Raw genomic sequence first — 25,614 nt, forward strand, 5'->3', positions numbered from 1 at the left:
CCATCCCCACAACATCACTGGCCTTACGAATGAGTTTGTTGATTCTGTTGGTGTCTGCTACCCTCAGCCTGCTGCCCCAGCACACAACAGCAAACATGATAGCACTGGCCACCACAGGCTCGTGGAACATCCTCAGCATCGTCCGACAGATGTTAAAGGACCTCAGTCTCCTCAGGAAATAGAGACGGCTTGGACCCTTCTTGTAGACAGCCTCAGTGTTCTTTGACCAGTTCAGTTTATTGTCAATTCGTATTCCCAGGTATTTGTAATCCTCCACCATGTCCACACTGACCCCCTGGATGGAAACAGGGGTCAGCAGTGCCTTAGCCCTCCTCAGGTCTACCACCAGCTCATTAGTCTTTTTCACATTAAGCTACAGATAATTCTGCTCACACCATGTGACAAAGTTTCCTACCGTAGCCCTGTACTCAACATCATCTCCCCTGCTGATGGATCGAACTATGGCAGAGTCATCAGAAAACTTCTGAAGATGGCAAGACTCTGTGCAGTAATTGAAGTCTGAGGTGTAAATGGTGAAGAGAAAGGGAGACAAGACAGTCCCCTGTGGAGCCCCAGTGCTACTGACCACTCTGTCTGACACACAGTGTTGCAAGCACACGTACTGTGGTCTGCCAGTCAGGTAATCAATAATCCATGACACCAGGAACTTGGAATGGAGGACTGGAGTTACAAGGAGAGATTTGATAGGCTGGGATTTAGATAGGTTATGAAGACACGTAGTCCCCTTTTATTGTCATTTAGTAATGCATGCATTAAGAAATGATACATTACCTCATTTGGAATACTGTGTGCAGTTTTGGGCCCCCTATCTTAGAAAGGATATACTGATGTTGGAGAGAGTTCAGAGAAGATTTACGAGGATGATTCCTGGAATGCAGGGGCTAACATATGAGGAGTGTTTGTCGGCTCTTGGATTGTATTCGGAGTATAGAAGAATGAGAGGGGATCTCATAGAAACGTTTCGAATGTTGAAAGGGTTGGACAGAGTAGATGTGGAAAGGTTGTTTCCCTTGGTGGGTGAGTCCAGGACAAGAGGCCATAGTCTTAGAATTAGAGGGTACCCAGTTAAAACAGAGATGAGGAGAAATTTTTTTAGCCAGAGGGTCATGGATTTGTGGAATTCGTTGCCACATACAGCTGTGGAGGCCCAATCATTGAGGGTGTTTAAGGTGGAGATTGACAGGTATCTAATTAGTCAGGGTATCAAGGGATATGGGGAAAAAGCTGGAAATTGGAACTAGATGGGTGAATAGTTTAGCTCATGGGGGAGCTGCGGAGCAGACCCGATGGGCCGAATGGCCTACTTCTGCTCCTTTGTCTTGTGATCTTGTGATTTCCTCCGGTGTGATATCACAAAACACGGGACAAACCAAGACTGATAAAACTGACAAAACCACATAATTATACATATAGTTACAAACAGTGTAACTATACCATAACTTGATGAAGAAAGTCCGTGAGCACAGTAAAGTTCAAAGTTTCTCAAATGTCCCACATCTCACGCAGACGGGAGAAGGAAGAAAAACTCTCCCTGCTATGCCGACCACAATCTGACTCTGAGTCATCCGAAAACTTCGAGCCTGCGAATCAGCTCTCCGACACCGAGTACTGAGCGGCATCTCTGCCGAACGATTCGACCTCCTTCTCGATCGCCAAAAGCAGGCAAGGCCGGGAATTTTGAGGCCTACCCTCCAAAAGATTCCCGACCACACAGTAACAACAGCAGCGGACGGGCGTTTCAGAAATTTCTCCAGATGTTCCTCTATACTTACACGTCCATTCTCCATCAAATCAGAATTGTCCACGGCCCCTATTTAACAGATACGACATCATTTTTCACCGGAGAGCTGCGCAGGCGCAGCGCGCTGCCATCTTCTCCTCCCGCCGATTTTTCTCACTGAGCACAGGAGACGAGGGGTGACCTTACAAAGACTTATAAAATTAGAGGCATAGTCAGTTGTGTTTTTCCCTTAAGGTAAGGGAGTCTAAAACTAGAGGGCATTGGTTTAACATGAGAAGGGAGAAATTTCAAGTTTTTCACACAAAGGGTGGTGAATACCTTGAACAAGTTACCAAAGGAGTTAGTGGATGCAGATACAATAACAATATTTAAAAAGCATTGGACAGAAGCTTTGCTGGTAAGGTGGAGGAGGATACGGGCCTAATGCAGGCCCATTTCTATGCCATATGATTCTGTCATTCTCCATGAAATGATATATTTGAAGTTAACCAATATCAAGATTGGCACAATGCAGCCGCATTTCCAGTGCTGAGTTAAACGTGACATAAAACATTGTAATTGCATTTTGTTATCTACCAATCAATTTTGAATCCCATTTCTAGTAAACAATCCCTATTGGCTCATGAAAGTTGGACCAACTGCTGGCAGATCTGGCCTGAGCTAACGAAGGAATGGAATTGTTCCTATTGTTTGCTATTTATTTAGTTAGTTCACATGATTCAATTGTTATTTAATTCACATGGACAGCCACTGACTTGGTCATATGTCACTTCAACAGTTATTGCATCTGTTGCAAACATTATGTCCTGTATGCCCTAATTGGAGCTGCAATGAGTATTAATGCCCCTACTGGTCAGTGGAAGTCAGGTCGAATGCATACCCTTGCCTTAGCTGAGAAAAGTGGGATCTTGTTAAGGACTTTCCTGAGTTAGCTGAGATCACAATTTCAAAATTATTCGAGGCTATTTTTTACACTCCCACATTTCTTTGCCAACAGGGTTCAGATGGTCAGGCTGGTCCCAAGGGTGAACCTGGAGAAACTGGACAAAAAGGTGATGCTGGCGCTCCCGGTCCTCAGGGTCCATCGGGTGCTCCTGGTCCACAGGTAAGACAAGAAATATATTATAAATTAGCAGAGATTCAACTTTCACAGATGATCCCATTGAAATTACTTTCTTCTTTATCTTAGGGTCCAACAGGTGTAACTGGACCTAAAGGTGCTCGTGGTGCCCAAGGGCCTCCTGTGAGTATGGTTTTATTCAATTTGAGCTTTAAAATAAAATGAAAATAAGAATTCCTCTCAATAAAAGACTAGTACAATGTTGCAATGAGATCAATAGTCTGAAACTGTTGAAGTCATGTTGAACCCCAATTTGCCTGTGTGGAAGACAAGCTCCAGGTGGTTTCTGGAACTGGAATCCAGGAAACCATGTGTTAGAAATTAAGAACAGGTTACTAGGTGCTCATGTGAGGTGTAATTCTGAGGTTAAAGGTACCCATAATCTGGAAACCCCCACCTTGGAGGCTAAAGCCAGAAGATGGGAGCCTAGAATAGGGAGAATGCTTCTTAGGGCCAGTAGCTAGAAGCATTCAGCCAAACATGAGCACCTGACAGTTAAGATTTGGGACTCTGATCCCAAGAAATGAGAGCTAAAATTTGGAATCAGCTAAAATTTGCCGGGAGCCAGCAGCTAACTGCTGGAGACTGAACCTAAGGCACTACTGGGAACCAATAGGTAACAAGACCAGTTCCAGACAGGAAGATACTAGAAATTTCCAGGAGCCAGAAGCAAACAACTGGCACTTAAACTTATAAAAACTTTTGAGACTTACCGTTTGCTTGGCCTCTTGAATTGGATTATTATTCTAAACTGTAGGTTCCAACAGATCAGGCATGGCTACGTTATCCTGCATAGCTGTGTAACTTAAATATGTTGAAATGTGGAAGCAGGAACATGATATTTGCTCCATACATGTTGAGAAATTGAATCACACAGCATTCCATTTTCATGTGCCTGATTCAATTTCTTCAAATGTTAATGGAAATGAGGACATTCATTGTGTAGTTTGGTGTTCACATGTTCAACACCATTCCAGGATTACCTGTGACATCTAAGATGCCCACATTGTCCATTGCCTGCATGCTTACAATGTGCCTGAGGATGCAGCTTCCGCATGATTTAAGGCAGTCTTCCACAACACATACCAGGCTGGGGCTGGGATCCTGACTCAGGTGGTTTCCCCTTTCAGTTAATTCCACAACTTCTTCAGAATCTTTTCAGATGCACTCCTCCCACCCTCTACCTCCCTCGCCACCAGAAAATCAATGCCCTTAATTCTCTTAACATCCATTGCACTGTCTTTCATATCTGCCATTTTAATTCCTTTCACAACATTCATATGGTCTGCCATATTATAGGTCAATCTGCCCACTTAATCTTCATCTACACCACACTTACTTTGTAATCTATTGTGGACGGTGGACATCCATTTGATCCCTTTTCACAGTCTACGCACATGCTACCCAATTTCCACCCATTTAATGACTGCCCAAGTTTTAGCCTCTCCTGACCCCTGTAACTGAGATGCATCGTGTCTTCTGGTTTATTTAATCATCTTAGTTTACACCCATTCTAGTGATGACCATGCATGTTCCAAGGCCAGATGTTCTATTTCAAGTACAGTAACCTCTTATGGAGGAAAGTGCTAATGGAATTTTGTATACAAAATTATAAAGGTATAGATAGGGTAAATGCAAGCAGGCTGTTTCCACTGAGGTCGGGTGAGACTAGAACTAGAGGTCATAGGTTAAGGGTAAAAGTGAAATATTTAAGGATGGCCTAGGGGGGATCTTCTTCACTCAGGATGGCATGAGTGTGAAATGAGATGCCAGCAGAAGTGGTAGATGTGGGTTCAGATGCAACATTTGAGAGAAGTTTGGAAAGGTACATGGATGGGAGGGGCATGGAGGGGTATAGATTTGGGTGCGGGTCAATGGTACAACCATTTGGCGTGGACTAGATAGGCTGAGGGACCTGTTTTTGTGCTGGAGTGGTCTATTACTCTTAGTGAAGCATTACAAGCACATAGGAGCAGTGAAGGTAGTATTATTCATTATATAGAGAGAGATAAGTCAGGTACTAAAGCCACAATGCATAAAGTGTATGCTAACTCAGCATTAGTGTAAATTAAAATGATGTATCACTTTCAGATTTTTTTTTCCTTTCTTAGGGTGCAACTGGTTTCCCTGGTGCTGCTGGCAGAGTTGGTCCTCCTGGTCCTAATGTAAGTAAAACTCAAGATTGGCTTTTCTTTTGAATATATGGATACAAATTATTCTTGGGAAGTAAGTGATAAAACAAAAGAAGCACTGATTTTTTTTTTAAGAAGACTGCAATGGCAATAGGGGCACAACAATTGGGCTCACTGCTTGGGGCTGTTGTGGAAGATGGTGATAATTAGTCAGGAATTTTCTCTGCTCACCCTTGTGGGTGGAAGGATACGAAATAAGACCAGCATCAAGCTTGGCTGTGATACTTTCTAAGGTTACTAGCCCAGACTAACTGCCAATGATCCTAAATAAAGATGGGGAGCTTCTATATATGTACAATGGAACAATAATCAATATTCTGATTCAGAAAAAGATTATTCTACTATACAATTGAATGTAGTTGTCAGCAAAATGCAGGTTACAACTAACAATCCCATCCCTAGCAGATAATGGAACTTGGCAAACAATCGAAAATCTGCTATATTTGATTGGCTATATAAAGTAGTACTGACTTTGACAGAAGATTGGATACATGTACAATTTAGATATCAAAAATTAATTGTAACACTGTTTGGGCTTTGAGGCTAGATGAGAATAGATCGGTGATAGGCCCACCCAGTGTATCACATATTGTTTTGTCTTGCAAGTATTTAGATAAACCAGAACATTAGCTGGGGGTAGTTTAATTGGAACACAAATATAGAATTCCTATTCTCATCATAGTATAAATTCAGAAAAATGGCTATGAATTTAAGTACATAAAAGAACCCATTTTAAGTCAATTATGTTACGCAGCAATTCAAGAAATCAGTCACTTTGCAACATTAATTAAAGTCTCAGCTGAGAATCTTTTACTCTATTCTCATCATTCTTGATTTTAAATTTCTTTTGTTAATGTAGGGCAACCCTGGTCCAGTGGGTCCTCCTGGTGCTCCTGGTAAAGATGGCCCTAAAGGTCTGCGTGGTGATCCTGGCCAAGCTGGCCGTGCTGGTGACCCTGGTCTTCAAGGCCCTGCTGGTCCTCCTGGTGAGAAAGGAGAACCTGGTGAAGATGGTCCTCCTGTAAGTATAATGTTAGAGCAAATAAAGCACTGACAACTGCCTGCTTTATTTTGTATTTATAGTCAATGTTTTGCTTTTTATTGATTGGTGCAACTAACAGAGCTGCTGGCTCACAGCTCAAAGAGACCCAGGTTCAATCTCAACCTCTGTTGCTGCCTTCATGGAATTTGTATGTTCTGCCCGTGACTGAGTGGGTTTCTTCTGGGTGCGCTGCTGTGGGTTGGTTAATTGGATGCTGTAAATTGCCCCTAGCGTGGTTTTGGAATCTGGGGGAGTTCTCTGTCATAAGGAAACATGGAGTAAGTCATGTATATTAAATGTTGTTGTTCTTTTATTCTCTGGTAGGGTCCTGATGGTCCTTCAGGTCCACAGGGTTTGTCTGGTCTGCGTGGTATTGTAGGTCTTCCTGGTCAGCGTGGAGAAAGAGGTTTCCCAGGTCTCCCTGGTCCTGCTGTAAGTATAGCACAAGATTACATAAAACTGTCTCCCTTTACCTTCTGTACAGTTAGTCCCAACTTAATGGAGGAAAATGGTTCACTTAATGTTGGGTTATGTTATGCTCTCAGTAATAGTCAAATCTAATCAAATTCAACAATATTCACACTCGAAAGATCCAGAAGGTCTTTGGCTCAATTCACTAGTCAGTAATATTAGCAAAAACGCATTAATAATAAAAGAAAATGGAGCATGAACGAATATATACTACAAAATGCCAAGACATTCAGTAATAGTAAAAAGGAGAGACAATCCACGTGATATAGAGAACACAGGGCCATAGGAAACCTAGCATAGGGAGCAGTTCTGTAGTACATCTTGTAAGACTCTGTTCTGTAGAGTATATAGGAGCCTATCCTGTACCATTTTCAGTACAGAGACTATTCCTGTAGAATGTAAGGTATCAAGACCACTCCAACAGATCAGTCCTGTAGTTTGTACAGAATAGAGACAATGTCAGTACAATAGGGTTTCTTACATATATATGCAGACCTATAAGAGGTACAGTAAAGGAAGTAGAATTGTAACGCATACGTCATACAGAATCATATGTTGTATGTACAGTATAAAAAGCAGCCTAGTAGAATGTACAGAAATGGATCATTTCTGCTGAACGAACTGTTTGTAGACCAGAACTGTAGGAAGTATGATGATGAAGCCTGTCAAAATTAAAGTATACAGACCAGGCCTATAGGATGCATAGTACAGACTCCAGTCCTGTAAAATTTACAGTAGTGCCTTATAAGTTGTACAGTGTAGGGATTAGCACTATTACACGTTTAGTATAGGGACCAGTACTGGAGTAAGTATAGTATAGGGACGACTACTGGAGTAAGTGTGGCATGTGGCCAAGTGGTTAGGGCTTTAGGCTCACGATCTGAAGGTCGTGGGTTCGAGCCTCGACCAAGTCAGCGTGTTGTGTCTTTGAGCAAGGCACTTAACCACACACTGCTCCAGTCCACCCAGCTGAGAATGGGTACCGGCAAATGCTGGGAGTTAACCTCGCGATAGACTGGCGTCCTATCCGGGGGGGCCGGGGGAGTCTCGTACTCTCAGTAACCGGCATAACCCCTGGCCTAATGGGCCACAAGGCTCGGGACAGACTTTAACTTTAATTGGAGTAAGTACAGTATATAGTGTGCAGAAAGTACATTAGAGGGACCAACCATGTTGTATAAGTACATTATAGGGATTGATCCTGAAATATGTTCTGTACAAGTACCAACTAGGAACCAGAAGTGAGTCCCATAAAATATTCTGGATGGAGAACAGTCCTATAGTAAGCACAGTACAGAAACCTACACTGTAAAATATACAATATAGTGAATAGGCTTGTCTGTTCATTATAGAGACTAATGCCTAAGAATATATTGTACTTAGACAGCATCTTTATAATGTATAGTCCAGGGACTGGCCATGTAAAATGTGTATCATAGGGGCAAGTCTTGCAGTAGGTAGCATAGAAACCAGCCTTGTAGAATGTACAACATAGGAACCAGGTTTGTAGTGAGTACCCTATAGAGGTGACCCCCACAGAAGATGCAGTATAGAATTATTGTAACTGCAGTATAGGGACTAACTTCTTCAAACCTTTATGAGGTACAGTGAAGGGACCAGCCAGGCACAATGACCAGCAGAGGGATTAGTCCCACACTATGTACTGTATAGGGACCAGCCTGATTTAATATATCGTGGAGGATCAGGACTGAATAAGTGCAATACAGAGACCAGCACACAAAGTGTAGTTAAGAGACCAATCGTCAAGATTGATTGTTCAGAGATCAGATCTTATTATACATAATAAAGCAATCAGTCCTGCAGTATGCAGTATTATAGGAGGGGCATCATACCTGTGAAATGTACAGTGTAGACCTATCTTTTGAAGCTGCACTATATAACACATCCTGTAACTTCCTCTGAACATCTTCCAATACATTAGGTCATTCCTTAAATAAGGAATCCACCATATGCAATCCATCAGATGTGGTCTCAATAATGCATATTAAGTATACCTTCCCTAATTTTGCATTCAGTTCCCCTGCAATAAATAATCTTTCCGAATTACTTGCTCTACCTCCATACTAGCCTTTTGTGAATCATACAGTAGGACACCTGATCCCTCTGCAATTGTTCCCTATTTATTTATGTTGTTTTTCTTATTTTACCTGTCAAAACGGATAATCTCACATTTCCCATGTGATACTCCATTTACAAAATCTTTGCTCACTTATTTAACCTATGTACACCCTTGTATAGAGGCCAGTCCTGTAGATTGGACAGTGTAGAGGGCACCCAAATGGAATGGACTGAATGGGCGGCAATCTCATATAATGCACAGTATATAAAGAAGTCAAGCCTGTATAGTACCAGACTCTAGGATGTTTATTATTTTAGAAGAGCCCTCCAGAATGTACTGTTTGAGAATCAGCCCTGTAGGATGTACAGTATCTACATAAATCTTCACTGTACACATGTCCTATAGAATGGACTGTATATTTATCCTATAAAATGGACATAGATGAATTTCCTGTGGAACCTATATATTGCAAATGACTTAATAAAATGTATAGGGAACAAAATGTACACATGTAGTATAGGGACTAGTCCTTCAGTGTACTCAGTAAAAGAAGTCCAGTGCTGTATACAATGTAGAATTATATATTTACGACCATCTCTGTAGTGTGTACAAAAAGGAGGGGCTGCTCTGTACCATGTATAGAATCTAATCTAATCCTGAAGTATCCAAAAGAAAGATGGGATCAAGCCTATAATATACTGTATACAGTATTCAGAACAGTGCCATCGTAGGTCACAATATGTCTAGTTCAGAAAACTGAGATGTACTGATTCACATAGTGTATTTGATTGCACTGTGCACTGGATCACATTGTGCACCTAATCTTACCTTGCTCTGAACTATATTATGAACTGGACTGAATTGTACTACTATATTATTGTATACTGGATCACACATTTACTGTGTCATTGGAGCCCATTGGGCACTGAATCACATTATTGAGCGTTTTGTCAGAGTAGTTACTGGATTACAATCTGGGGTGCTTTGAACATTTTCAAGATACTGATCCAGGACAAATTTTGGAAACTGTTGTGATATTTATGATGTTCTGTTAAACGTGATATATATTCTGCTAAAATGTGTAAGTAACTTTTCATAAAATTTGAACGAATCCTGTCATGTGTACAAATAGTAGGGTGCAGCTCTGTACCATGTGTATCAGAAACTGGTCAAGGGCTGTACCTATTTGTCATTCAGAGTTGCATTTTAAAGGCAAGCAATTATTTTTGCACACATAAAGTTTAATTGCAAATTGCGGATGATTGCATAAGAGTTATTAGGGTTGTAGTGCACAATCTGGCTGAATTTTTTTACAATGCGCTACAACGATCGCAAAATGCGGCATCCAATGAAAGTGCAGCATTGAGCGTGATGACAGCACATTGCTTAAAGAAAGGTTTGTATAGTGCTTTACCATGTCATGCAGAAATATTTCAAAAGCGCAAAGAGGCAACGGATTATTTCTGAACTGATGTGATTGTTGTTATGTTGCAAAATGCGGCAGCAAGTCTGCAAACTGCAAATGATAACCTGTTTTTGATGGTGTAGGCTGAGCGCTAAGCAACTGCTTAAGGCATTGATCTTGCGCATTGTCAGCCCAGTGCAGCTATTTCCACAGCAATTTTCCTCGGATAATGGTGTGTACCAGATACAGCAAGTACCATTTTGACCACAAGGCGCTAAAGGCTTTAATTAAAAGAAGTGAGCGAGCATACACAGCATGGAGGGCTGCTCCTCCTCAGAGAAACCTGGTTCAGCGGGTATGAAAAGAAATCGTGGAGCATATAAATGCTGCTTCCAGAACTCGCCGAACCTGACAAGATGTTAGGAAGAAGATGAGAGATCTCAAGAAATCAGCTAAGGTAAGTCAATAATATTCATATGCACCTGCCATAAATGGGCATGCAAAAAAAGTCAACCTGGCAAACTTCTCATTTTTTCCTGCTTTTCTCTGAAAACTGGCATTTGGAAGTTCATTTGCCTAGCACTGCCATGACATACAAGGGCAATGAATGGATAGCATGAATGGGGATACTTATATATAAGCTATGAATTGCTGATGCGGGATGTAAACAATGAAGTGAATCTAGCAGGGTAATACCCATTTAATGAAAACATCTAGTACACCACAGGAACTGTGCAACTGCATGTACAACTGTCCGTGCTCTGGGTGCATTCAACATTATCAATACTGTTCTTCTGCTTGCAGGACAAGATGGCCTTCAATCAGCGAGAACAGTGCTGCATTGGACCCAGCCAATTCGAGCCCCCTACCCTATTCGAGAACGACACTTTGGAAATAATGTACAGGGAGAGTATAGAGGGAGTGGGGGACGACAAAGCTGGAAGCTTCCAACAAGTTCATGGCTAGTATTATAATATTTTTGTTGTATCATTTTGATCTGTTAAATAACTGTCATTCAGGCACATGCTAACCTAAGTTACCGTGCAGGTAATACCATGGAATGACACATTATCTTCTCTTTTCACAGAAATGAAAAAACAGCAAGGAAGGCCACAATCACGACACTTTGTATCACAATCACTATGTCAAACACCAAGTACAGCTACACACTTCAGAGAACATAGATAGTGAGGTTTAGGAGGAACTTCAGGGTAAGTCGCAGTTCACGGATGAGGAGAAGGAAGAGGGCCCATTACTGAACAAAAGCCCAGTGTGGTTACCGGCACTAATGCAACACGAGGATATGGAACCCAAAGGATCTGCTTAACGACCTGTCTGAGCAAACCGTTCACCGGGATCATTTATGTACGTGAAATGTTCTCTGCAAAATCGTGAAAGGATTGTGGAGGCGTACACGACCTGGATCTGTGCTGTTATGGAGGAACGGGTGGTTGCGCTGGAGTTCTACATAGAGTGTGTGGTAGCCCCAGGGCGCAGATCATTGGCACACTTGGGACATTTCTCATGAATGTTCATACTACCACTATAGAGAGCTAAGGCTCAGTTAATGTGGAAATTGGATACAGACAACCTTAAAGGATTTACAGATGTTATAGATGCCTGAATTCTACTCTCACATTAGTGGGCATTGAGAGAATGCGCATTGGTAAGTAGCCATTAAAGAGATGACTGGGTCATATTGAGCCAAACTATCAAGATTCTCTACATGAGTAACAGAAGATTCCCTACGTCAGTAACAGTAGGTATGCCAGAATGTATATAAGAAGCAGTGGTGAACATGACTGAGATGGAGGCCAAGCTCCTGGAGTCCATTCCACAGACATGGTCTCATGCCACTACAATTCCAGAAGCCTAACTATGGAACTCACCGCCAGACTGTACAATTACTCCTTTTGAGAGGGAATCAACAAGGAGGAGATGAGGTAGGCCAGGTGTTCTACCCCAACAAATAGACACAAAGTACAATTTTCACTATTTATACAATGATTGGAATAAAATCAATGGAATTAATTTGCACATTCTGCTGTGTGTTTATTTGTCTGTAGTTAAAGTTAAACATGGTCCAGGATTCTGGTTGGGAAGAGATTACATCTGAGTACGAGAGAGTACAACTGCAGTTGGTTTAGCGATGCCTCACTAATTTATGTGGATGGCAATTTTATTATATGGAGCAACACCAGCCAGCACCTTGAATTCATGTTTATACATCAGGCTTGCTTGCTGCCTAGCTAGTTCTGTGGCTGCATCTCAGATTGATATATTACCATGGCTTTGACATTCTGTTCTTCCTTGCAGAGCAGGAAAAAGAAACTTGCATTTATGCTGTCCTCTTCCATATCCCCAATTGCTTCACTGCTAATAAATTATTTCTAAGATGGACTCGCTGTTGTTTTATAACCAAATGCGGCAGGCAATTTTGCGTACAGCACGATCGCACAAGCGGCAAATGAGAATTATGACCACCTAATCTGCTATTGCTCTGGTTGCTTGGAATTAATATTGGCTAAGAAACCAGGGGATCTCCGTGCTTTTCATTGAATGGATTCTTTGCATCCACCAGAATAATCACTAGCAAATTAGGCTATAAACATTTAGTGTTTATAGACATGCTTTTCTGATTCAGGAAACAGAATGCTATCATCTGAGCCAAGCTGCCAGAGCAAAGTCATGTCGTATTCTTTGGTTATTCATAAAATATTATGAGCTATCACTTGATCAGTTAAGACATTTGAAACGCTATTTTAAGATAACTTAAAATAGTATTTTCTGTAAGATTCCTGGCTTGTAACAAGGCCTGTGACTCAACTGTTGTATATATTAGTACATGGATGTCATGGGCCTTGGTCTTCCTGTTATTCCCTCATCCACTTCAGATAAAGATGGCACAAGAGATTGCCTTAAAGTGAAGATGTCTTGAAAGATGCTGAGGAAGCAAGAATTCACCTGCATCACTTGGTGCTGGAGCTGCACACCAGCTGACCTCTTATTAGAATAAAATACCCTCCCATTTATCATAGTACACAACTTTGTTTTCATGGGCCCAAACACAGGTGCAATCACTGCCTCCTGAGTTCCTGGAAATCCAGCAGATATAAAGAACTCTGATGGTTTGTTGCATCGCTGGTGTTAATCATAACCAATGTAATGAAGTGGCCAACTCTGTTAAGTATTATGTGTGTGTATTTGTTGATGTGCGAGAGCCACATCAGCAAATATGCTTGCCCTTCAGATATACCTAATCCTTGACTAGAAAGAACAAAATGTGTAAAGTTTGATGGCCTTGGATAATTTTATGGTAGTTAACAATATAACATGGATAGTTGTCTGATTCCAGAAGTCCTCATTGAGGAGAAGCTGCTGGCTGTGTCTTAGCCCTCAGACAACATTGCCACTGTTCAATTGTTTCTGGGTAATATTTTGCCATGGTTGATAACCCAGAATGATTTTCTTTCTGTAGGCGATGTTGCATCCCAGACTGCGTCTCCTCAGCTCATTAAGTTTGGGTACTGCACTGATTCCAATACATGCTGACCTAAACAGCTGCAGTTGTACCTCTGTTCTGTAGCAACTTAGTAAAATGAAATAGTGGTGGGAAGATACCTTATATGTGAAATGGTTGTCTCAACAAGTGGTATGTAAAACAAAACTTTGTTGAGTTTAACCAGGTTTACTCATGCATTCAGAGCTGTAACACTGAGTAGCCATCTCAGCCCACCTGCAAAGACTGGCTGTGTGTTGTATCATCACAGTCCAGAAATTATCACCAGGAGTAGAATGGTAACAATGATACCATCAGTCATTTCCAGACTTATGTAAATGAAAAATATAGTGCATCAAGGACATTGATTTGTAATCTCCATTTTTCTTTTCCTTCTAGGGTGAGCCTGGGAAGCAAGGAGCTCCTGGTTCTGCTGGTGACAGAGGACCCCCTGGCCCAGTTGGTCCACCTGGTCTTACTGGTCCTTCTGGTGAACCTGGACGTGAGGTTTGTAAATCTTTCATACTACACCGATAATTATATTTTTGTGTGTTCTTTAGCAGTCCTGACTGCTTTGTGTTCTCTTAACAGGGCAACCCTGGTGCTGATGGTCCTCCTGGCCGAGATGGTGCAACTGGCGTGAAGGTATGGTGAATAATTTGTACATTAACACCGAGGATTAGTAAATTACTGATAAATAAATTCAAAACTGTAAGTGCTCAATATAACACTTCACTGAAGATCAGGAATAACATTGTTTACAAAATAGAGCTCCCTTTGTCCAAATCCTAATTCCAGAAAGTAAGATCTTTCTGGATTCTAATTTCAGAAATGCAGCTTCCTATGGAGCTGGGTGAGGTTAGGGCCAAATGTCACATAGAATCTAAATAGAACAGTATTTCATTGGTCTGTGTCACCCTTGGTAATTATAGCGAGAGCCTCTCGACAGTTAAGACTTAACTCACCAGGTAATTGAAGGGTAGGATATTGTGGAGAAAGTAAAGGCATATGAGATTAAAATTACTAATCGTGAAGGCTGAAGACCAAGATGGATTGGTTAGACCAAGCAACCTGTTTTCATGCTGCTGTTTCTAAATAAATCCACATAATTCTGAGTGTATCTATAAATTATATTATAGAGGTCCCTAACGTTCCACAAAAGGTGAAGCATTTTCATGTCCTCACTGTGGTGAAAACCTGAATCTCCAAGAATGAAGATTTTGAAAAAAACTAACATATTGTGCCAATCATGTCCTCAATTCAAATGCTCAAACACCTAAATATTGAATGTACACAAACAATATTGCATCCTTGTTCCTTTCCAACCCAAGGACTGCAATTACCCACAGAACTCCTGATGCTGTGTGAAAATATAATAAAATATGAAAATCTTTGAAGTTAGGCACTGCTAACAAAGTCAATAAAATAAGAGAAAAATTAAGAGAAGTTAAGAAAATAACCGGTAACCTACAATAAACAATTAAGTGAAATAATAAAACAGTAGATTAAAAGATCTAGATAAATAAGTGGTTTATTCATTAATAAATTAAATCTTCTATAAACATTGTTAACATTTTCTGAATTTCTTACATATTCAAATTCTTTTGCTTCACTCTATTGAATTTAAGTGTGATATCTGTTGAATTCACTTTAATAAATATGTATAGGTAATGCTAATGTCAAAGCAGAGAAATAGTTCTCAGACTGCATATTTGTGCTGAGATACAGGGAAATGGATATGGACATACACACAGTTGTTACCGGTCATGTGTGTCTACCAGTTATTACAAGTCACAAAGAGAGTTGGGGATGTACCAGTTATTACCATTGAGTGGGATGGTCTTATTACAAGTTACTGCCGGTCACAGAGAGGGGTGGGCCTATATACTGTTATTATCAGTTACAAAGGGATGGATAATTGCCAGTTTTTAACCAGTGAAAAAAAAAGGACTTATGATTACCCAATTAGTATCAGTCATAGAGGGATTGGTGTTTACCCAGTTATTACCAAAGACAGAAAGGAATGGGCGTGTACTCAGTTATTACCAGTCTGGAAAAGATGGGCATGTATAGTTATCACCAATGACTCATGTACCAGTTATTTCTAATTAAACTAAGATTTGTGGAAACTAAGTTATTATTAGTCATAGTGAGAATGGGCATATTCCCAATTATTACCAGTCACAGAAAGAGATGGGTGTGTATCGGATGTCACCATTCAAAAAAGAAGTTTGGTATGAACTACTTGTTATGAGTTATAATGAGAATTGCATGTACCCTGTTATTACCTAGCACTGGAGGATGGACATGCACCAAGTACTTACTACCAGTCACAGAGGATTGGCGCAAGTCCATGTTATTATAGCACTTTTTGGCAAATGTTAATGTATCTAGTTATTAACAGTCACAGAGGCTTAGACATAGACCCCAAGTTAAAGAGGTAAAGAGTGGGAATAAAGGGGGCCTTTTCTGGTTGGTTGCCAGTGACTAGTGCTATTCCACAGGGGTCAGTGTTGGAACCATTTCTTTTAACATTATATGTCAATGATTTAGGTGATGGAATTGATGGCTTTGTGGTCAAGTTTGTGGATGATACTAAGATAGGTGAAGGAGCAGGTAGTGTTGAGGAAACAGGGTGTCTGCAGAAAGACTTAAACAGATTGGGGAAATCCGCAAAGAAGTGGCAGATTGAATGCACTCTAGGGAAGTGTATGGTCATGCCCTTTGGAAGAAGGTATAAAGGTGTAGACTATTTTCAGAATGGGGAGAAAATCAAATATCAGAGGTGCAATAGGGACTTGGCAGTCCTCGTGCCGAATTCCCTAAAAGTCAACTTGCAGATTGAGTTGGTGGTAAGGAAGGCAAATGCAATGTTAGCATTCGCTTTATAAGACATTGGTCAGACCACTCTTGGACTACTGAGAGCAGTTTTGGGCCTCTTATCTAATAAAGGATGTGCTGGCATTGGAGAGGGCCCAGAGGAAGTTCACAAGAATGATTTCAGGAATGAAAAGTTTAACATACAAGGAGTGTCTGATGGCTCCGGGCCTGTACTCGGAGTTTAGAATGAGGAAGGATCTCATTGAAACATATCGAATATTGAAAAGCCTAGACAGAGTGGATGGGGAGAGGATATGTCCTGTAGTGGCTGAGTCTAAGACCAGAGGGCACAGCCTCAGAACAGAAGGACATCCATTTAGAACAGAGATGCAGAGGAATTTCTTTAGCCAGAGAGAGGTGAATCTGTGGCATTCACTGCCACAGATGGCTGTGCAGGCCAAGTCATGTGGTATATTTACAATGGAGGTTGATAGGTTCTTCATTAATCAGAGCATCAAAGATTACAGGGAGAAGACAGGAGAATGGGGCTGAGAGGGATAATAAATCAGCCATGATGGAAAATCAGAACACGCTCGATGGGCCAAATGGTCATTAACAGTTACAGTATTTACCCATAATATTCAAGATTTTAAACATGTTTATTGGATCTTTGTGTGGCATCGAATGTTAGAGCCATGTAGGATAAAGCATTGAAAGGCCATGTGGACTATTGTGTCTTTGCCTGCTGTAACCATCTATAAATAATTCCGCTTCCCTTCTTTCTCCCATCTTCCCTGGATCCTTCTCTGCTTCAAATATTTATCCACTTGTCCTTTAAAAGTAGTCTCCCTTCAACTATTCATTAGGGTAAAGCATTTCATATTCCAACAGACATGAGGAAGTGAAAGCTCATACTAAAAAAGATTTGTTTCAAGCTTTCCTCCATTGATTGGTTCATGATGACTTTGTGTTTCTTCCCAACAGGGTGAGCGAGGTCAGACTGGTCCTGCTGGTGCCCCTGGTGCTCCTGGTGCCCCTGGCGCTCCAGGTCCTGTTGGCCCAACTGGCAAACAAGGAAACCGAGGTGAAACTGTAAGTAGCAGTGGCTTCAGAACATCTATACTATTTAATTTACAGCAGCTGTTCAATAATATGTAAAAATGGCTGCACAGATCACAGATATTAAATACTGATTTTTTTTTACACTTTGCTATATTTTTGCTATGCAAGTAACTTTGATCACTGGCAATCTTTACATTGACCATTTATCCTGGCTTTATTTTATTAATAAACTAATAACATTATTTTCCTTTGATTTAGGGTGCTCAAGGTCCAATGGGTCCTGCTGGCCCTGCTGGCGCTCGTGGTATGCCTGTGAGTAATCTTTGTAATTTAATGTTTTGTACAAATCTGGTGGGTTTGTTCAATTAGGTTGAATTTGGTAAAAGCTTAGGTTAAAAATTCAGATTTAGTGTTAATGAGAGAGCGAACTTATTGCATCAGGAGTTGCACCATGCTGAGGTAATGCTAGTTACTGAAGAAATGAGGTCGCATTTCAGAGATTCCTGATTTAGTAGCAGCACAGAGTTGTCTCAAAGACAGACATTTTGGGAAGATGGAATATATCTTTTCATCATCCAAAGGAAAGCACCAGTCCTCCAATGGTGTAGGTACTTTACTTACCTTTACCTAATATCCAGACAGTCTTTACCAAAGTTTAGATAGTATATGCGCACAAAGCTGTTAAAAATATATATGTGCTTGGAGTAACATTCAAGTATAATATCTTATTTTTATGCCTTGATTAAAATAATGCCCAATTCAGTTTCACAAAAACATGTGAAGCTCACATTGTCATATATTCCTGAAATGACAACATGACACTGTTTATTTTTGATAGTTTTAGTTCAAAAATGAGAATTCCAGCAGTGACACTTGATGACAAGCCTGTCTTAACCTCCTGAACGTAATCTCCTCTTCAGGGTCCTCAAGGTCCTCGTGGTGATAAGGGTGAAGCAGGTGAAACAGGCGAAAGAGGACAGAAAGGTCACAGAGGCTTCACTGGTCTGCAAGGTCTACCTGGACCTCCTGTGAGTATTTCAATAGGTACATTTAATGTCAGAGAAGTGTATACAATATACATCCTGAAATTCTTTTTCTTCCCCACAAATATCTATGAAAGCAGAGGAGTGCCCCAAAGAATGAATGACAGTTAAATGTTAGAATCCCAAAGCCCCCACCAACTCCCCCCTCCCACGCATAAGCAGCAGGAAAGCAATGATGACCCCCCTTCCCCCACCAGCAAAAAGGCATCGGTGCACCCCCAATGAGCACTCAAGCGTGCAGCAAAGCATCAATAAAGACACAGACTTGCAGTACCCCAAAGACTACTCGTTCACCCAGTATTCAACATACCACAGGCTCCCACTCTCTCTCCCTAATAAGGGAAAAAGAGGTGTCCCGTCTCACAGCGAGAGGAGAGACATAACAAAACAGCTCGCTGATTTATGGTGTTAAAAGTCTATTGCGACGCTTTTACTGAGCTCTGTGCCCAAAGATCTTGGGTCTCTGGGCACACAGCCAGCAGCCAGCTCACTGCTTACGACCTTCTGTGTACTTCCACGACACACCAGGCGGCGGCACCGGCCTTGAATCAGCCCGTCTCCAGCGCCACGAAAATCTGGCAACCTGAAGGCGCGCTAGTCTTCCAGGCTGCGTACTTAGCAAATCGAAAAGCGGCTGGTCATGAGACACCGAGAGTGGGTCCCATTTCCACAAAGAACTGGAGTCAGAGTGTAACTCCAGGTCAGGGTCCTCAAAAGAACCCTGAAAAGGGAAAAAAAAGAGATATCAAAGATAGAATTAGAGCTGTTTCCGAAGATGCAAGCAAAGGAGTTGCCGTTAGGTGCCATCTTCCTCCTGACCTCCGCCCCAATTCAAAAATTTTTAACCCAGTTCAGGCTGTACAGTTCATACTGTAAACCTATTGGAAGCAAATCACTTTCGTTTTGTGGAGGGTCCTTTATATTATCTAATGTATCACTGTATCTGTATGCATATTTGCATCCATATTGCATCTCATCATACACTGGAAACACTTTAAAACACTTCGCATTCGGTGAATTATTTTGAACTGTAGTGAACAAAGTAAGTGACTTAAGTTAGACAACCAAAATGCACTCAGCAAAATCCCACCAACATTTGATGAAAATTATAGCCATAAAAAACCTGTTTTTGGAGGTATTCGTTAGAACACCAGGAGAATTCTCGATTACCTTTCAATAGTGCTACAGGATTAGTACTATCCTGAAGAGGCGTGCATGGCTTTGATTTTAATGTGGCAGAAACACCAACTTAGCTGTGAGAACACCATTTTTATACCCAACTGATAAAAGGAGTTGAAATCCACCTGACAGTTAGTAAAGGCAGTGTGTAACAGAACCAAACCAGAAGACCCAGTTTCATAACCCTTCAGCATAGAAGTTCAGTGAAATGGCAGTGGTGGAAACTGGGGCCCAACAGTTGGATCTAGTCCCTTAGGTGGGGGGGAACTATTTAAAATTCCAGCTCCTGTATGTCATCCTGTGATCCCACACAGTCAAGTTCAAGTGTGGATGTGAGTAATAGACAGGATTGAGTTTGATGGAGAGTCCCCCTAACCCCATCCTCACCCCTCCATGTTCACTTTACTGCTTCAAGGATGGGTATCTGGTTGAGAAGTTCAGAGGTATCCTTCACCCACAGAATCATATTGTAATCATATAGCGGGAATGTCATATGTTGAAAGATTGGAGCGACTGGGCCTGTATACACTGGAATTTAGAAGGATGAGAAGGGATCTGATTGAAACGTATAAGATTATTAAGTGATTGGGCACGCTAGAGGCAGGAACCATGTTCCCGATGTTGGGAGAGTCCAGAACCAGAGGCCACAGTTTAAGAATAAGGAGTAGACCATTTACATAGAAACATACATAGAAACATAGAATCATAGAAAATAGGTGCAGGAGTAGGCCATTCGGCCCTTCGAGCCTGCACCGCCATTTATTATGATCATGGCTGATCATCCAACTCAGAACACCGCCCCAGCCTTCCCTCCATACCCCCTGACCCCCGTAGCCACAAGGGCCATATCTAACTCCCTCTTAAATATAGCTAATGAACTGGCCTCAACTGTTTCCTGTGGCAGAGAATTCCACAGATTCACCACTCTCTGTGTGAAGAAGTTTTTCCTAATCTCGGTCCTAAAAGGCTTCCCCTCTATCCTCAAACTGTGGCCCCTCGTTCTGGACTTCCCCAACATCGGGAACAATCTTCCTGCATCTAGCCTGTCCAATCCCTTTAGGATTTTATACGTTTCAATCAGATCCCCCCTCAATATTCTAAATTCCAATGAGTACAAGCCTAGTTCATCCAGTCTTTCTTCATATGAAAGTCCTGCCATCCCAGGAATCAATCTGGTGAACCTTCTTTGTACTCCCTCTATGGCAAGGATGTCTTACCTCAGACTAGGGGACCAAAACTGCACACAATACTCCAGGTGTGGTCTCACCAAGGCCTTGTACAACTGCAGTAGTACCTCCCTGCTCCTGTACTCGAATCCTCTCGCTATAAATGCCAGCATACCATTCGCCTTTTTCACCGCCTGCTGTACCTGCATGCCCACTTTCAATGACTGGTGTATAATGACACCCAGGTCTCGTTGCACCTCCCCTTTTCCTAATCGGCCACCATTCAGATAATAATCTGCTTTCCTATTTTTGCCACCAAAGTGGATAACTTCACATTTATCCACATTAAATTGCATCTGCCATGAATTTGCCCACTCACCCAACCTATCCAAGTCACCCTGCATCCTCTTAGCATCCTCCTCACAGCTAACACTGCCACCCAGCTTCGTGTCATCCGCAAACTTGGAGATGCTGCATTTAATTCCCTCATCCAAGTCATTAATATATATTGTAAACAACTGAGGTCCCAGCACTGAGCCTTGCGGTACCCCACTAGTCACCGCCTGCCATTCTGAAAAGGTCCCGTTTATTCCCACTCTTTGCTTCCTGTCTGCTAACCAACTCTCCACCCACACCAATACCTTACCCGCAATACCGTGTGCTTTAAGTTTGCACACTAATCTCCCGTGTGGGACCTTGTCAAAAGCCTTTTGAAAATCCAAATATACCACATCCACTGGTTCTCCCCTATCCACTCTACTATTTACATTCTCAAAAAATTCTATGAGATTCGTCAGACATGATTTTCCTTTCACAAATCCATGCTGACTTTGTCCGATCATTTCACCGCTTTCCAAATGTGCTGTTATCACATCCTTGATAACTGACTCCAGCAGTTTCCCCCACCACCGACGTTAGGCTAACCGGTCTATAATTCCCCGGTTTCTCTCTCCCTCCTTTTTTAAAAAGTGGAGTTACATTAGCCACCCTCCAATCCTCAGGAACTAGTCCAGAATCTAACGAGTTTTGAAAAATTATCACTAATGCATCCACTATTTCTTGGGCTACTTCCTTAAGTACCCTGGGATGCAGACCATCTGGCCCTGGGGATTTATCTGCCTTCAATCCCTTCAATTTACCTAACACCACTTCCCTAATAACATGTATTTCGCTCAGTTCCTCCATCTCACTGGACCCTCTGTCCCCTACTATTTCTGGAAGATTATTTATGTCCTCCTTAGTGAAGACAGAACCAAAGTAATTATTCAATTGGTCTGCCATGTCCTTGCTCCCCATAATCAATTCACCTGTTTCTGTCTGCAGGGGACCTACATTTGTCTTTACCAGTCTTTTCCTTTTCACATATCTATGAAAGCTTTTACAGTCCATTTTTATGTTTCCTGCCAGTTTTCTCTCATAATCTTTTTTTCCTTCCTAATTAAGCCCTTTGTCCTCCTCTGCTGAACTCTGAATTTCTCCCAGTCCTCAGGTGATCCACTTTCTCTGGCTAATTTGTATGCTTCTTCTTTGGAATTGATACTATCCCTAATTTCTCTTGTCAGCCACGGGTGCACTACCTTCCTTGATTTATTCTTTTGCCAAACTGGGATGAACAATTGTTGTAGTTCATCCATGCAACCTTTAAATGCTTGCCATTGCATATCCACCGTCAATCCTTTAAGTGTCATTTAGAATGGAGTTGAGGGAAAACTTTTTCGCACAGAGGGTTGTGGATCTGTGGAATGCTCTGCCTCAGAAGGCAGTGGAGGCCAATTCTCTGGATGCTTTCAAGAAAGAGTTAGATAGAGCTCTTAAAGATAGCAGAGTCAAGGGATATGGGGAGAAGGCAGGAACGGGGTACTGATTGTGAATGATCAGCCATGATCACAGTTAATGGCGGTGCTGGCTCGAAGAGCTGAATGGCCTACTCCTGCACCTATTGTCTATTGTAACAAAGGGGTGGAAGAGGAAAATTAAAATATTAAGACATTGATTATTACTGTTGTTAAGAATATATATAATACCTGAAGTTGGGCATATGCTTAGTGTCGAGGCACAAGAGACTGCAGCTGCTGGAATCTAGAGCAAAACACAAACTGCTGAAAGAAACTAGCGGGTCGAGCAGCATCTGTGGAGGTAAAGGAATTTTCAATGCTTCATTTAGCATAGCTTACTGGTGCATTCCATTCTCTTGAAATGGCCTCCGCCTCCATGTACGGCAGTGATCACCTGTATCTATCCTCATCTTCTCCAAAGTTATTAGGAACACAGGATTAGTTTGCTTGGCGGAATGAATTGATGGCATTCTACTCCAACTCATCAGTATAGTTGGTGGACCCAATTTCAAACCTAGTGTCATGTTGACTATGAAAGTACCAGATTGTCTTAAAAACATTCTGGTTCACTGAAGACCTTTAGGGAGGAAGATCTGTCCTTACACAGTGGACCAACACCCACAGCAATGTAATTGATTCTGAGCAGTCCTCCAAAATAGCTTAGCTGGCCACTTAGTTCAAGGGTAGTTAGGGAGGGATTGCATTAAATCCTAGTCTTCACGGTGATACCATGTGAATGGATGACAAACTAAACATTGTGCCTTCCTCTTACTGTGGATTGTAAATCTACAAATATCTAATCTTGGATGCAAGTTTTTTTTCCAGGATATTTTGAATTTTTTTATGATTTCATCTCTCATTTTAAAAGAACTCTTAAAAAAGGGAACAATTTTAATATCATAAAACCAACCTCTTATTTAGTACATCAACCCTACCAACAACACCTATCCACATTCTCATCCTTCCTCCAAAACATATCAATTTCAACAGCAGACAATGAATTGAATCCTATCCAAACTCTATCCCACTGCCCAGCTGGATTATGCAGATTTGAACCTCTTAGATGTAGGAATTTCAGAACTGTTTCGCTATTTACCTGTATTCACCAATTTGTGAAGTTCATTCTATTTTTTATATCTTTATTGTGAATACGTGACATTTATGCTCTTTCTTTCTTTTCCAGGGCCCTGCTGGTGATCAAGGTGCTGTCGGTGCTGCTGGTCCTTCTGGTCCTAGGGTGAGTATTAACCTCAATTTTGTATTAAATTCTAATTAAGCAAAACATAATGCAAAAAATCTCCAGAGTAGAAATTATGGATAGTATACCACCACATGAATAATACTCTCCAAATTCAGCTCATTTCAGATTAAAAATTGATAGTATTTTAAACTTGTACTGTTCAGTGGATATGGTAGCTTAGCGATTATGGTCCTGGTAAAACAATATGAGAGTGCCAAGTTAAAAGATGAAGTACACAAAGACAGGCACTAAGATCTGGTCATTTGTGACCAGGTATCAAGAAAATTCACCATGACAGCTGCCTAATTGTTGCAACATCATAATTGGATCATTTGGGGCTGGGATTATAACACATCTACTTGGTCTGATGAAACTATATGTGACTCTAGTATCACAGTACACTTCAGGTTCTTTGAAGTGGCTCAACTATAAAAGTCATCAGTATTGACAACTAGGGATGAGCAAGGCAGTCTTACCAGTATCACATACATGAGAACAATACAAACGAAACCTTAAAAACAATAATCCATTGTTTAGGTTTTCACCCCAAAGAAATATTGAAGATGGTCAATCTGCATTATATTGTACTATATACTATAATTAGATATGATATGTTACATATGACTTCAACCTCTCAATTCTTTTGCTCCTTTGAGTCTGGTATTTGTGTTCTCTAAACTCCAGAATTCTCTCTAAAACTCAACTTTACTACTTTCTTACCATCTCAGCCATTTAAATGTTCATTTTTGGCATCCCTTTGTCTTGGTATCTGTGGTCTTCTATTAAATTTTAGGCTGGATAATATTTCTATTAAGTCTTTTGGGACATTTCTACCTCAGGTTTACATTCTCATCCAATTCCCATATCCCTATAATTTGCCTAGTACTCAAAGATCTATTGATCCAACCTTGCCTTCAGTTTACTTAACCATTCACCATCCACAGCTGCCTGATGTTCAGAATTCCAAAAGTTTGCCCCCAAGAAACTTGTCCTGACCTGAGTCCCAAACAGTATCATTATATCGTTAGACATTAACCAATAGAACTAGACTCTCCAGCCTAGGCCTTCTATTCTCCTCACAGTTTACTATCATACATAGTTTTGTATCACCAGAGAGCTTGAAAGGATTTAATCCTTTCATTTCAGCCATTAATACAAGTTGATTTCCCTTTCATAAAACCAAGTTAATGCTGCACAATAATAATCAATTTACTAACGACCTATTTCCATCTCTTAATGACAAATTCTAGAATTTTCCTGACAACTGATGAATTGACTGTCCTTAAGTTCTCAATTTTCTCACTTCCTCCTTTCACAATAGTTGTTTCACTTTATTCCAGATTCCAGGGAATTTTGGAAGATTACCAATAATGCATCTGTTATCACTACAGCAATTTTTCTTTCAACTCTAACATGCAGTCCATCTAGTCCAGGAGATTAGTTGGTTTTTAGTCCCTTTAATTTCTCCAATACTTTCCCTTTCACTAACATTAAGTTATTTGCTGTCATTAGATCCTTGTTACCCAGGCGTTCTAGTATATTATTTATTCCTTCTAATGTGAAGACAAAGGTGAAATATTAGTTTAAAATCTCAACCATTTTCTTATTCCCTATTATAATTTTGTTTCCCCTTTCTCTAGAGATCCCCATACTATGAGATTACTGATTAACCCCTCTCATTTCAAGTTGAAGTTTGAT

At 41.0% G+C, this 25,614-nt stretch overlaps 1 protein-coding gene across 2 annotated transcripts in view; it reads left to right on the plus strand.

Moving 5' to 3' along the window:
* The window catches only part of col2a1a (collagen, type II, alpha 1a), a 93,499-nt gene that overhangs the window by 62,422 nt on the left and 5,463 nt on the right, over positions 1 to 25,614 (plus strand). For both annotated transcript variants that reach the window (XM_072248820.1, XM_072248821.1), the window contains exons 39-49: positions 2,760 to 2,867; positions 2,952 to 3,005; positions 4,994 to 5,047; positions 5,934 to 6,095; positions 6,441 to 6,548; positions 13,971 to 14,078; positions 14,163 to 14,216; positions 17,376 to 17,483; positions 17,712 to 17,765; positions 18,374 to 18,481; positions 23,860 to 23,913. In XM_072248820.1, the coding sequence (XP_072104921.1) occupies positions 2,760 to 2,867; positions 2,952 to 3,005; positions 4,994 to 5,047; positions 5,934 to 6,095; positions 6,441 to 6,548; positions 13,971 to 14,078; positions 14,163 to 14,216; positions 17,376 to 17,483; positions 17,712 to 17,765; positions 18,374 to 18,481; positions 23,860 to 23,913 (972 nt within the window). The remainder of the gene's footprint in view (positions 1 to 2,759; positions 2,868 to 2,951; positions 3,006 to 4,993; positions 5,048 to 5,933; positions 6,096 to 6,440; positions 6,549 to 13,970; positions 14,079 to 14,162; positions 14,217 to 17,375; positions 17,484 to 17,711; positions 17,766 to 18,373; positions 18,482 to 23,859; positions 23,914 to 25,614) is intronic.

This window comes from Mobula birostris, chromosome X (assembly GCF_030028105.1).
Source record: "Mobula birostris isolate sMobBir1 chromosome X, sMobBir1.hap1, whole genome shotgun sequence".
Lineage (NCBI taxonomy): Eukaryota > Metazoa > Chordata > Chondrichthyes > Myliobatiformes > Myliobatidae > Mobula > Mobula birostris.